Source organism: Henckelia pumila, chromosome 3 (genome assembly GCF_033568475.1).
Source record: "Henckelia pumila isolate YLH828 chromosome 3, ASM3356847v2, whole genome shotgun sequence".
Classification (NCBI taxonomy): domain Eukaryota; kingdom Viridiplantae; phylum Streptophyta; class Magnoliopsida; order Lamiales; family Gesneriaceae; genus Henckelia; species Henckelia pumila.
In genome coordinates, this window is record NC_133122.1 from 53,982,414 (window position 1) to 53,996,509 (window position 14,096).

Consider the following 14,096-nt stretch of genomic DNA (forward strand, 5'->3'; position numbering starts at 1 on the left):
GTTTCTTTCAAGTGCCCACCTATCATGTCCACTACCATGCCCACCAATGATGTGACACTATTCTATTGGATGTGATAAAAATGTGGTCCAATAGAATAGTGCCACATCATTGATGGACATGATAATGAGCATGATAAGTGAGCACTTGAAAGAAACTCATATATATATATATATATATATATGATGAAAGCCATATTCTAAGACTGAAATTACATTATATATATAAAAAGAATTACAATTTCGTTCAGTCTTGCTTAATTAATCACACATTGCATCAAATGTTACTTCTTTATTTTACAAAATTATGAACAGCACCATTGATATTATATATCCCCTTGATCCATGCACTCCTCATAATTAACATTACAGATTGATATCTAATTGATACAGAAATACGAACCTACAAAGCCGCAGAGTCAGTTAATCTCTACGTTGGACACTTCTCGTCGAACCTTCATAGAAGTCCTAGAGATTTAAGCTGCTGAACATGCTCTGGAGGAAGAGGTGGGGGTGACCAGTCTGCTCCAGTCATCTCACCATCAACATCCTCGACAACGTATTCCTAAAAGAAACATGTTTTAAAGTATACTGAGGAATGTTTCTCCTCCTACAGAAGGTGAACATGATGGAAAATGTCTTCTTCAGAGATTTCTAACTCGTAAAACTTGTCATATCTGTTTTCATTTAGGCTTTATCCAGTATTATCGTTTATATATTTATTGCATCAAGAAACTAACTGCAAACACGTAAACCTCGATCAGCGGAAACATAGGACTATCAGATCAAGAGTTTTAAGATCAACTGATGTTTATAGAACATAACCACATTCTACTAATTTGGCACAGCTCTAAATTGTTGGGAACTTGCTAAAATAACCAATACAAGGACTATATGTTTACCATTAAGATGCTCGAATTGCATATCCGCACACTAGAAACCAAGGCTTATGATTCACGTTACAATCTTTCTCGCTATGGAAGCAAACAGTGGCTGGCTATGGGCCGTCTATCAGGGCCAAAGGCAGGTTATATGGAGAGGCGCGATTTTGAAGAAGGTTTCTATAGAAGTAGCAAAAAATAGAACCAGGCGTAGTAAAAAAAGATTTCAAGTGATTTCTTTCCATGTGCTGGATTAAGAGGACGTCATCAGTAGGGAGGATATTGTATATAACACGTGGCATTTAATGGTCACGATAAGATGATGCAAATTAAATCCCCACAAATGCAAAGAGAATGTAATACTCACTTTCGTTAGCATTCTTTTTGCAAGTATATGGTAGTGACGCTGCCAGATCCTCTGTCCAACCATTGTGGCCACCAACACACTATAGAATACACCAATCACAGTAAATAAACCAAGGACTATTAGAGCCATTACGAATAATAATGGCAACCCAGCTTCACCAGCACTTCCCAAGCAACCACATTCACCAGCTGCGCTGGCACAACTTTCAAAGCATGTGGTACAATCAGTCCACATACAAAGAGTGCCAGGCAGATGGCAATCCGCACACATTCTGCAATATGACGATTGTCGAATGTATCAAATTTCAGATATAAAAACACACGTCAGTGAAGCAGCAAATACAATAGTGATGATTGCAAAAATAACTCTCTTTAATTCCCCTTAGAAATCCAAAAATGGTAATAAGTAGCATAAAAACAGACTTGAACACTACAGAAACATAAAAGCAGACTTTTAACAAACTTGACAGATAGGTAAAATGCTCCACAAGAAAGTCAAGATCACCAAGAAACTAAATATTCAGATTTCTTTTATACTGAGCATATGCAAGATTGGATCAATGGGTTTAGAATAATTCAGCTAACCTATGCATAAAATGAGGATTTGCGTATTTAGCCCTAGATGCTGAAAACAAGTTATTTATAAAAATTTTCAACCATGGAAGAAGAATCAGTTCGGGCCTTCAACTTTGACCAGTTATGGTGAAAGAAATAGATAGAGATGATGCATCAAAGACTTTTCACACCTTAGGTTAGACTTTGCTAAGGTTTGAAAAATAGTAAACTGGAAATGTTTGGGACAAATCATTGAATTAACATTTCAGCTACTATCAGTCAGATTTTTTTTATTTAAAAAAATAAATACACACACACACACACAGAGAGAGAGAGAGAGAGAGAGAGAGATTGGATACCCAGGATGACAACAACAAAGACACAATTCTCGACATGGCTGCGCTAGATCATTGCGCACTCTTCGGTCATAACAAGTAATGAAGCACCCCGATAAGCCCAAGAAAGCAAAAAACAGCAGAGCTCCTGTGGAAAGAGTTAAATGGCTCTAACATCATCAATCCGAGTCCATACATCAACAAATATGACGGGGAACACATGATGATGTTCTCCAAACAGGCACATCAAATGGAAAAGAATATAAATTTCATAGCCATGTACTTGATCTCTTAAATTAATGCACTAATATTTATGCCAGGGGACATGTGACGGCATTCACATGATCTTTTTATCTATTAAAAACATCCACAATTTAAAAGTTACAAAGAACCCCTGATAGATAATCTACACTAGATATTTCCGTGGTACGATTAACAATTTTTAATGTATTCTCTATTTATCAAGTTTTTCACTGAACAAAGTGAATGGTTCCTCTCTGAGATATTCCCCCAAGCTATTCAAAGGGTCAAGTTTCTTGAAAGAAACCCTTATATACATCACTTAATGCCAAGAACCAAAAAGGAATACGGATTATCTGTCGAAAAAACTTATTATGCAACCAAGGAATATGGATACTTCCTTGGATACTCTGTTTCTTGTTACATTGAAATTAACACCACTTTCAACACTATATTTTTCAAATTTGTTCTGAAAAAATATATACTTTGAGCTTTTAAAACCAAACACAAGATAAAATGCTAAAGGTGCAGATAATATAAAAATTCCATGAAATATCCTCATGGAAGAACTTTACAAATCCAGAATACGTCCTGAATCTGCACAAGAGACAACTTGGGAGATATACCCAATACTGAAAGAAATTCGTATATGGGCAACGTGAGGCTAAGCATTACCACATATGTAGTAGAAACTAAGTTCGCTATCGAAACCCCAAGTCTGGCGAAGCCAATATTTTTGGTAACCATCAATAAGATACCCCAGATATGCCAACAGCCCAATAATCTGTAAAAATACATAGGTGTTAGAAATAGAATATAAAAAGAACTTAAAAGGATACTTAAAACTTTCATGCATCTCCATTCGTCGAAAGAATTTTAATATAATAATAAAAAGAAAGCGCAGATAAGAAAAATAAAATAGAACAAAAAGGACTCCAACCAGCTGCACAGCAAAAAAGATGCATAAAATATCCCTAGTGACAAAGAATCGGAACTTCAAAGTTCGCCACTTCCTATCAGCAAAGACGTGGACTCTCAAATAATAAGGGGCCTTGCAAGTCGTGCAATGAGCAAAGGCAAAGCCTTCCTGCAGAAAGCAAAAAGGATTGGAAAAAAAAGATTAAATGACCACAAACTGATACAAATATGAGGAATAATGTTGTGTGTAAAGAATAGTGTCAGGAACTTATAATTTAAGAAATTTAGACCAGATTTTTAGCTCAGACAAAAAATGGATGAAAAGCAAAGAGGAAGCTTGTGTTATTTTTTTATCAGAACGGGAACAAAATGTACTTTAGGGGAACATTAAATTTGTTTCAAACCAATAATAACAAATGTCCCATAAAATATGAAAATCTAATTTAGACCAATGACCAATCATAAAATCAGTGCACAAGAGGAAGAGCGAGGCAGGGGGCAGGGGCAGGGGCATGAATAATCAAAATTATCGAGAAAACCATGAGTAGAAAAAATTTCAAAATATAAATATAGAATAAAAAAAGCTTCTGAGTAACAATGAAATAATAAGAGAACCTTTAAAGAACGCCAATGATCGAGACATTCTCTGTGAACGAACTTTGACGTCCCTTTGCACTTGCAAGGAGCAATAAAGTCCCTGCCTGGTTAAAAAAAAACAAAAACAAAAACAAAAGTTCTAATTCTGAATGCAGTGTGATCTTTTCAAGTCAACAGTTTGATCAACCAAAATGGGTGTTTAATGCATCATAAATGTAGAAGCAGGCAACATATAATCCTGAAGAACATGAAAAAGAAAGCCTGGGATATGATGCAAATGCAATTAGATCAAAGTAAGTAAATATCGAAGAGGAGATAAACCTAATACAAAGTCCTTTTTGGGAAATAAAAACATGATCATGAATGCAGTGGAACTCTACGAGCAAAGTCTAAGGAAAGAGGAATTATACCGTCAGTTTCGAGGCAAATCCGGCACTGAATTTGGTCTTCGGGACCCAGCTCGAGATCTATCTCGGAAGACTTAGCGATCGGAGCCGGCGCCGTGAGTGGCAACGAGTCAGACCGGTCAGCATCCATGCAAGAAGAGAGAAAATTCCCAAAGGCCGGCAATCAACTATAGTTGTTGAATGCCTACTGGAAGGAAGGAGTCTTTCTTCCTCTTCCTCTCCGAGACCAGATACGGTTTTGTGGAGTTTTGTTCTGAACACATAAATACCCCTTTCTGGGCTTTATTTATTAATGGGCCGATGATGATGGGCCGCTAAACAGATCCACATTTATTTATTATAAATAAATATAAATATACCTATCACTATCATACCCACCAAACTATTTTATTGGATGTTACTATTTTATTGGATGTTATTTTATTGGATATTATGAAGATGTGATAAATTATAGGTATATATATATATATAGTAAATATCCAATCTTTGCAGCCGCAGGAGCATCTGCTTGCAAATGGCGAAAACCAAACCCAACAAGAAGAAAGTGAAACCGAAGAAAATCGACAAGACAAAGAAGAAGAAGAACAAGAATAAGATTGGATCCGACTCCGATTCCGTTCTCCAAACCCTCCTACAACCATTTTCCAAGGACCAGCTCGCCGATCTTGTCACCGACCTATGTATATCGCACCATTCACTTTTCGACCTCCTCCGGTCCACGGCCGACAAAGACATCTCCCATCGGAAAGTCTTCGTCTACGGACTCGATTGGGATGCCACGCGCCAGTCCATTCACCCCGTTTTCCGGGATTTTGGTGAAGTCGAGGATTTGAATGTTGTTATGGATCGCACCACCGGAAAATGCAAAGGTTATGCCTTTGTTACTTTCAAAACGCGAAAATCTGCTCAAAAACTGCTGAAATCCCCTAGAATTCAAATAGGTAATCGTATGACCACTTGCCATCTTGCATCGGCGGGTCCCAACGCCTCTGCTTCTGGGGTTGTTTCTCATCAGCATTTTTCTGCTGATTTTCCTCTGCGTAAAATTTATGTCAGCAACGTCCCAGTCGATGCCAGTCCAGAAAATTTGAGGAGCTTCTTTCAGAAATTCGGTGAGGTTGAACACGGACCAACGGGGTTGGATCCAACTACTGGGAAATTCAAAGGGTATGCCATTTTTGTGTTTAAGACCGTTGAAGGAGCTAAGAAAGTCTTAGAGGAGCCGGATAAGATGTTCGAAGGAAGTCAGCTGCATTGTAGGAAGGCCACTGAAGGGAAGGGGAAAGGTGTTGGGGGCGTAGCTTCAATTACTACGGCAATGCAGGAGGTTCACCCGCAGATGCTTGAAGCGGCTGCAGCTCAGCAGGCGCAGAATATGGCGTTCTTTGGGCAACAGATAGGGTTAATTAATCCTTTATATGGTGCCGGACTGTTTGGGAATGCGTTGATGGGAGGTTATTATGGGATGATGGGTGGGCAAATGCAGGGATTGGGTTTGGGTGCTTATGGAGTTCCTGGAGTTGCCTCCTATGCTGGCGCCGCTGGTGCAAGTACTGATGTTCCCGGTGGGGCTATGCTTCAAGGGTTGTCGCACGTGTGTCCAAGTCAACAGAGTGGGCAAACTTCTTCATCGTTAGCTAAGTCTTCGACCGATGACCGTGGCCATTTTTCCAGCTTTTGGTATGATCAGTGCACACTTGTCTTTCTTTTACTTATCTATGTCTATTCTGTTCGCACATTCTTTAAGAGGAGTTTGAATTCGGTAACTTTAGTGTTCTTTTTCTTATTACCCTCACTCCTAACACATTGTGTATCACAGACCTATTATTGCAAATTGAGCGTCCAAGTTCAAAAATTTAATCCAAGCACTTCAGTAGAGGAATACAAATGTAGATTGTAATTGGTAATAGGCCAGCTGGGTTGGTTCTTTACTCACCATTGGCTACTATGAGCTAAAATATCTGTCAGTAATCATAAATCTTTGGGTTAAGGGTCAACAAAAAAAATGATGGATCACACGAGTAATAATAAATGTGGATTGTTGGATACGCACTTGGGTCAATACTCACCTTAAGGATAGGTTGAAACTCAACAAATCTATGATGGATATTGTGCCCATTTCAATGCAACTTATACAAGGAAAGAGCTATAATTAAGATTTGAAGTATATTAATTTGCCAAAGGTTGAGGATGGTATGTGACGCGTCCAGGAGAGTAATACTCCAGATGGATGGCTGCAGTCAGACATTTATGCATTGATTATGGAAATTGTATTGCATGTACTATATTGGCGAGTTTGATGGACTATGTGACGATCATTCTAAAAGGGGTACGATGGCCATCATGAAAATTTTGGGAACTATGATTTGTGGAATCAATTGCCATATATAATCCCAAATGTATGTTAGTAGGAGACAGACTTGGGTGCTGATCAATGGGAAATGTTTGACCAAATTGTGAGGAAACAATTAAAAACTTATCTTAGTTGCTGTGGAACTCTTTGGTGGAGTTTTAGTTCATAAGATTATAAATGTAGATGATATTGCAACATTTTTGTTGTGCTGTTTCCTTTGACTTACGTTTTTCGATTACTGCAGAAAATGACAATTGAAATGGAATAGCAAAATCCATGGTGTTGTTGCCAAATGGTTAAAGGTTTTATCTTGGGTTATGGGCTTCATCGTGGAATATGATCCATGGCTCCATTTTTCAACTTTATTATTATTATTATTATTATTTTATCGTATTCCACTTCTTTTCTTAGCTTTTTACACCTTTGGGCCAGTCTTTCAGTGAAATTGATATCTCATTGGTAAATCTTTTCGTTTTTAATTGGTTATGATTTTATTATGATTTGTAGAAACTTTGGTCTCTCATTCTTCTTTTTGCAATTTTCTTTTATGGTCGATGGCCTTTTTTTTGTTTTTATTTTATTTTTATGCGCCTTAATTTCTTTTTCTTCTTCTTTTGATTCCTTTGTTCTCTCATACCGTGGTTGTCAAAGTTGATGTGTTATACCTTTGGTCTGTGGTTATGCATTTTATTTCCATGTAACTTGGTCTTCATTTTGTTTTGTTTTGTTTTGTTTTGTTTTGTTTTATTTTGCTTTTGCAACGTGGACTCTTGATGAGGATTTTTGTCTCGTCAGTTTAGTTTCTGAAAGATGATATTACAAGTTATTCTAATATTTTTAAGCTCGTGTATTTAATGAAATTTGGACAAGATTTTGTCTTCTATTTTAGATCTAAAATGGACTTAAAAAAGGCATATCTGGTGTTTCCCCCCGTGTTGAATCGAAATCATGAAATTTGATTTGATATTTCTGTCCATATAGGTATTTTGCCTGTCAACCCAAACCATTAGCGAGCTTGTTAATTCTCTTTTAACACGTTATTTGAATGACCAACTTGCTGTTGCCATATGGCTTCAGCCTTCAACACATCAAGGCTGTTTTGTGTAGATGATTAGTTGGTGGAAAGGGAGGGGTTTTTTCAAAGAGTTGAGTTTTCCTTCTTGTAATTTTGTTTTCTTGAATATTCTCGTGTTGGTTTTCAAGTTCCCCAACCAAAAAGGGTGGCGTGAGATTTGAGTTTCATCTTAATCTTAATTAATTGTGAGTATGGACATGTCATCCTTGCTCCAAATTCAATGTTTTTCTCTACTTTGTAGCAGTCTCCCTTTACAAAAATATTATACTAGTCTTCACCTCCTCCAACCATATCCAAAATTCCATAAAAGTTGCACTCCATTTAGATAGTGTTTGGGATTAAGTGCTTTTGAGCTTAGGTTGATAAAAGGAATAAATTATATTATTAAAATCCAAATCCAAACAAATGTAAATGAGTTTTGTCTTATAATTTATAATGATGGCACGGGAAATCTGACGAAAAGTGGTGATATCAAGATTCAAGTGATTGGATTCAAGTTATCCGCGTAACATCTCGTGCAATACTCGGTTGTGTTTGATACGTGTGATGGGATAAATTAGGGATTGATAATTTGGTGGATAATGAATGTATAATTTAAATATGAAATTAATAGTGTGTTGTTTGGTATGGATGATTCATGTAAATAAATAATATGTATACGGTGTTTGTTTCTCATGATAAATTATTAGACAAATAATACTCATTGTTAATTGACCAAAACACCCTCCACTTAATTTTAGAACATTCACCAGCAAGTCTTGGTGTAGGCCATTAATTCACGTGTATTGTATTGCTCCTCATCTTCTCTTTCACCCAGCTCATGTGCAGCTCGGATGAATATGCTACTTTGACATTCTCTACTCGGTAATCTCATCATTTTTTCAATATTGGCTGGACAAAATATGATTTCATAATGTATTTGACTGCAATCTGAAACGATCTTCCTACGGTATTTATTTTTATCTCGATTCCCATTCGAATCAGACCTATATTCATGGAAAATATTTTAATATTTTAGTTTATATTTATTTCAGTTCATTTTAATTAAAGGTGGAAATGCGATTCAGATGGATTATTGAGTCATATTCGTTGCCTTCAAAATTTTGATGACCTAATTCCCAATAAATGAGTTTGGGGTTAGTTTTAGAAATGAAGTTACCTTCGTAGCTGTGAAAGTTGGAAGATAAGAAAGAAGAAGCGGCTGATAGCGTGAAGAAACGCTAGGGCAAAGGGCAGAAGAGTTCAATAATCCTCAATCCGAGTAATTGTAGACATTTGGGCTTATTAATACCACCTAAAAGGCCCAGACAATAATACAGCATTTTTCATCGTGAACAGTTGCTATGACCGAGCCCTTGGTATAAGTAATTTTCACAAAAAATACAACCAAACGCCGGACACTTTGCTTTTCCTAAGTTAATCAAGGCTATCAAACACAGCCTTTCCAATTTAAGTTATCCGCGTCTCGACACATTAGCTTAGCCTGCTCTAGTGGGTAAGCACCTCCTTTAGAAATATCAATTGGTATGTATATATGCGATCAATGGCAAATAGTATTATTCTATAGTGTAAAGAGAATATGACAAACAAGTTTATAATTGCGTGACGTAAGTTTTGATTTTTTTATTCAATCCCTTGCATAGTTCTTCGACAAAGAATATGAAAAGGAAAATCACTTGAGAATTAAACTATTCTCCGCAACCTTATCCCATTTATATACTTTCTAAGTGGATAAACCTGTGCACTATTATATTTTTATATATTGTGTATTTATAGATAGATAATAGATTAGATTATAAGGTGGTGATTGGATTCTTCACACACACACACACACTATATTTTTTAATTAATTTTAAAAATAAACTTTGGTCTAATGTCTTTCCTTATATTATATGTGTGCAACATATATATTGTGTGATCTATATGCGTCACATTAAAGCATGAGTGAGTTCTTTCGATCCGGGCATGTCTCTGCAGAGTTGCAGACCACGTTCAATATTATTATATTCTCGATCTAATAAAATTAATTAATGAATTTATACAAACTATATGTCCTAATATTCCTATGATTTAAATAATTTTCGTACCGTTTTAAACAACTACTGTTGGAAAATCAAACATGATATGTATACAGTAGCAACGACTATGAATTATGATCACTCTCAAATTAAATGAAATAATTGAATGTGAGCTGAGAGAGAATCCAAAAATGAAAATGAAAGCAAAAGGCCAACTTGCACTATCAAGGTTGAGCACTTTGTATGAAGTTGAATTTAGAATATGAAAATGGTGGACCATTCACCTTCACAATCCACATTAATGATTATATATATATATATATATGTATAGCTGAGGGGGCCGTGGATCGAAGATGTTATTATTGACTGGTGAATGAAACCATAAATCAAGTTTTGTACTCAACCCTTTTAATTTTAAAAATAAATATTTTGTGAGACGGTTTCACGGATATATATTCATGAGATAAGTCGATTTAATCCATATTTATAAGAAAAAAACAATAGATTAATATTAAAAATAATATGTTTTCATATTCATATGATCGAGCAGAAGATTCATCTTACAAAATTAACTCCTGATATCGTTTCACAAAAATTTTAGTGTAATTTTAAAGATCCATCTATATGCATGCCTCTTTAAGGTTTTGAAGGGTCATTACCAATTAAGGTTGACTAATCACATATTAATACACGCCCCGTTACAAGAAAAAAACATATTGGACAAAATTCATGTTGATTAAAACTAATCAACAATTACCGATGAAGAAGAAGATACAAATTAAATATGTAGGCTAAACTTTTACGTATGTATGACTGTATGTACATGAATAAATTATTATATATGATAGTTAAGTCAGTGTAGTGAGATTGAGGTGGTGCGCAATATTCAAAGTTAGCACAGTGTTTATAATATTTTTTTTATAATTATATACATACATATATATATATATATATAAATATAATATTAGTGGAAATGTGTGTCGAACGTCCAATCCAAACGCTATAAGTAATTATTTAATTTGTTATTACTGGAACATATATATATGCAAATATATATATATAGTGATTACAAATGTTAAAAATAAGCGATTGTAATTTTTTTTTTTTCCATAAATTGTACACCGTCTTTTCACATTTAGAAAATACTTGGTCACCTAAGTATCCCATACAATAAATCAATAACACCAGCATATATAATGTTGAGCCAGCATATATCGATCATATTAAAATTTGTGTGGATTTAATTTTGAAGGTACAAGGATCTTTGTATATGTAATAAATCAAATGAGGTGGATGGCAAGACAAGTTTTGTGATAAACATTTGAAGAGGAAAAACTAAATGATGATCATAGGTGACTAAAAAATTTGATTAGGATTGAATAATGATAATAAAATAAAATTACCGACAGGTTAATTAATTATGACGCACGCACTTGCATTGAAAGAAATTCCCATTAATGAATTATTTATTATATATAGCAAGAGTAGAAATACATGATTAATGTTGCCTTCACGATCATATTCGATGATTCTTTCTTTTCTTTTTTTCTTCTTCTTCTTCTTCAAGAATTCACCACTATCATCAGCACATGAAATTAAGACACTGCTTTCTGTTGCAAATTTTCTCTTGAAATTTCATTAATTCTCCAAGTGGGTGCAGCTTGTTTCTGATTTCTATTAAAGTTTTATACATACTTTGAACGTTCTTCTCTCTTTCATTTTTTTTTTCTTCGAAAAACAACGGAACAGGTTGATTGTGGAAGAAATTAAATATCAGCCAACTTGTGAATTAAGCATATGCATGTATTAATCATTTTCTTCATAGTCCGTGCGTTTGTCCTTCGTGTTGTGTGAAGCTAGCCAGCTATATTATATATGTTGGCTGCTAATTTTCTTGTTTGATGGATTGCTTTTTATGAAGACAAACACCATCTAACATTTCTTGGTAAAAATTGTATCATTAAATTATTGTAGTGAATCATGTGGGATTGTGATGTAATTGATTGAAGAGATGAGAAATGGAGCGTGCATATATATATATATATAGTTATCTATCTGAAACTGATTTCTGCCATATATACCTACCTTGGATTTAGCATATATATGCTGCTTTTCGGATTGATGCTTAAATTTAGTTGTTGGGAGTATTCCCTACATTCCCTGATACGTTTATGAAATCAAACCAGGTGTCAAATTAATTAATTAATATATGTGGATCGGGATTGATCAATTACTATTAATTCAAAAGTACTACTTTTAAAAATAAACAGAATGAATTCAGCGTTTGTGCCCACTAGACGGATGGGATTATACGAGCCAATGCATCAAATGGATATGTGGGGAGATTTTAAAGGAAACAACAACTGTTTTGACATACCTCCTTCAATGATCTTTGATGACAACGAGGTACGTACATACCATATATATTTATGTGTTTGTTGTAACATATGGATCATTCATGTATTTATTTTTAGTCAGAAAACACTTCCCACAAATCGATTGAACCTTCACATAAATATGATGAAGAATCGAGCAAACCAGCTGACAAGGTAACATTCTTTTATTGGACAGCAACTATAAATTCTTGAGGCATTCATTGGCATGCATGTAATTCTTTAGTCTGTTTCGAACTTTATAATAGGTACTGAGACGACTTGCACAGAATCGTGAGGCGGCTCGTAAAAGTCGTCTGCGGAAAAAGGTACGTACGTAGCTAAGTATGTATATTATATATATATGGTTAATTACTAGAGTAAATTTTTCTATGACTATTATTTTTGTCCCATAATATAATAGAGTGATCACATTCATAGCAAGTTAATTGGTTGGCTTGGATCTAAATTTTGTTTACAGGCTTATGTTCAGCAGTTAGAAAATAGTAAACTGAGACTAATTCAGATAGAACAAGAGATTGAGCGATCAAGGCAACAGGTACTAGCTTGTTGTACGTACGTACCTAATTCATATATATATATTTCAATTAGAGAAAAAGAACGTACGAAAGGTGAATTCATTGAAATAGAAAAAAGAAATTAAAGATCCGATTGATTGTTGTTGATCTGCCGCAGGGTGTGTGCATAGGCAGTGGTTTAGCTGATACAAATCTGCTGCGTTCCTCCGGAACTACAAACCCAGGCCTGTAACTAATTAGTTAATTAATTAAGTGATGATATATAATTTCTTGAAAGTCCTAGCTAGCTATATAGATATAAGATTCTTAATTAATTCTGCTAATTAGGTATTGCTACATTTGAAATGGAGTATGCACAGTGGGTGGAAGAAGAAAACAGACAAATATCGGAATTGCGGAATGCTGTGAATAATAATAATGGATCAGAAGATGATGAGGAATTGAGGAGTTTTGTTGAGAGTGGGATGAGACACTATTTCCATCTCTTCAAAATAAAACAAACAACAGCTAAGGCTGATGCATTCTACCTCATGTCTGGCACGTGGAAAACTTGTGCTGAGCGATTGTTCTTTTGGATCGGTGGCTTTCGGCCTTCAGAATTCCTCAAGGTGGTTTAATTGTGCATTTGTGTGTCATACATGTACATGTACAAGAATTAACGTACGTGTTGTTGATTCTATGTATGTATGTATATATAGGTTGTGGCACCAAATCTTGAGCCACTGGAAGAACAACAACGTGTGGACGTTTGTAATCTCACACAATCATGTCAGCAAGCAGAAGATGCTCTGTCACAGGGAATGCTAAAACTCCATCAGATTGTGTCGGAGACCATAGCCGATGGCGGCCAAAGGAACTACATGGGTGATGCCATGGAGAAGTTGGAAGCTCTGGTGAGGTTTGTAGGACAGGTACGTACGTAACTAAATATGCATACGTTAATTTGCTTAACTTCATGTGGAATCAATCAATGAATGGATATGGATATGGATTGCAGGCCGATCATCTTCGTGGAGAAACCCTTCAACAGATATGTCGAATACTTACAACCCGCAAAGCAGCTCTCGCTCTGCTTGCCTTAGGGGAGTATTTGCAACGGCTTCGGGCTTTAAGTTCTCTTTGGGCTTCACGCCCCAATACCAGCTGTACCACTTGATAGTTGATACATACATACGTACCTACATTTTTTTGCTTTCCCCTTATTTTGCTTGCGGCATATTTTCTTATATTAGTTACTTCATGCTGATTTAGGAGATTGATGATGTCTCTTTTAGATGGATATATAACATTAATCAATAAATTTAATTGATATTGCTAGTTACATAAATTTATCTTAATTTTCACTGAAATAAAATCATCAGTACTGATGAAATCCAACCATGGGACTTTCATATATGCACTTGCATGCCCTAACTTTCAATCCAAACCGATGCACTTCTTTAA

At 35.4% G+C, this 14,096-nt stretch overlaps 3 protein-coding genes across 5 annotated transcripts; 2 read left to right on the plus strand and 1 right to left on the minus strand.

The window, feature by feature from the left end:
* Window positions 1-222: 222 nt before the first annotated feature.
* Window positions 223-4,531, minus strand: LOC140891209 (uncharacterized). The gene is made up of 7 exons (XM_073299580.1): window positions 4,300-4,531; window positions 3,908-3,993; window positions 3,315-3,461; window positions 3,050-3,158; window positions 2,159-2,282; window positions 1,246-1,516; window positions 223-562 (listed from the first exon to the last, which is right to left on the minus strand). The coding sequence occupies exons 1-7, from the start codon at window positions 4,424-4,426 to the stop codon at window positions 455-457; spliced, it is 972 nt and encodes a 323-aa protein (XP_073155681.1). The 5' UTR covers window positions 4,427-4,531; the 3' UTR covers window positions 223-454.
* Window positions 4,532-4,795: 264 nt separating this feature from the next.
* On the plus strand, window positions 4,796-9,240 carry LOC140887721 (UBP1-associated protein 2B-like). Of its 3 annotated transcripts, none has more exons than XR_012151980.1 (3): window positions 4,796-5,976; window positions 6,894-8,673; window positions 8,759-9,238. XR_012151980.1 is itself a non-coding variant. In XM_073295159.1 (2 exons), coding segments are annotated over exons 1-2 (1,167 nt in total). In that variant the 5' UTR covers window positions 4,796-4,810; the 3' UTR covers window positions 6,895-9,240. The 3 variants fall into 3 exon arrangements, 1 of the variants encoding a protein (XP_073151260.1); XR_012151981.1 differs by having other exon boundaries at window positions 8,775-9,238; XM_073295159.1 differs by having other exon boundaries at window positions 6,894-9,240.
* Window positions 9,241-11,255: 2,015 nt separating this feature from the next.
* Window positions 11,256-13,944, plus strand: LOC140893532 (transcription factor TGA1-like). Its single transcript, XM_073302619.1, has 9 exons — window positions 11,256-11,392; window positions 12,013-12,148; window positions 12,217-12,291; window positions 12,384-12,443; window positions 12,596-12,673; window positions 12,811-12,877; window positions 12,981-13,261; window positions 13,352-13,564; window positions 13,651-13,944. The coding sequence occupies exons 2-9, from the start codon at window positions 12,014-12,016 to the stop codon at window positions 13,807-13,809; spliced, it is 1,068 nt and encodes a 355-aa protein (XP_073158720.1). The 5' UTR covers window positions 11,256-11,392; window position 12,013; the 3' UTR covers window positions 13,810-13,944.
* The last annotated feature ends 152 nt before the right edge of the window (window positions 13,945-14,096 follow it).

Coding starts and splice junctions, on each gene's coding strand:
- LOC140891209 (XM_073299580.1), bottom strand. CDS start 4,426: ATGGATGCTGACCGGTCTGACTCGTTGCCACTCACGGCGCCGGCTCCG. Junction 1,517..2,158: donor CTTTGTTGTTGTCATCCTGG/GTATCCAATCTC, acceptor GTCATATTGCAG/AATGTGTGCGGATTGCCATC. Junction 563..1,245: donor CAAAAAGAATGCTAACGAAA/GTGAGTATTACA, acceptor TGTTTCTTTTAG/GAATACGTTGTCGAGGATGT.
- LOC140887721 (XM_073295159.1), top strand. CDS start 4,811: ATGGCGAAAACCAAACCCAACAAGAAGAAAGTGAAACCGAAGAAAATC.
- LOC140893532 (XM_073302619.1), top strand. CDS start 12,014: ATGAATTCAGCGTTTGTGCCCACTAGACGGATGGGATTATACGAGCCA. Junction 12,674..12,810: donor TTGAGCGATCAAGGCAACAG/GTACTAGCTTGT, acceptor GATCTGCCGCAG/GGTGTGTGCATAGGCAGTGG. Junction 13,565..13,650: donor TGGTGAGGTTTGTAGGACAG/GTACGTACGTAA, acceptor TATGGATTGCAG/GCCGATCATCTTCGTGGAGA.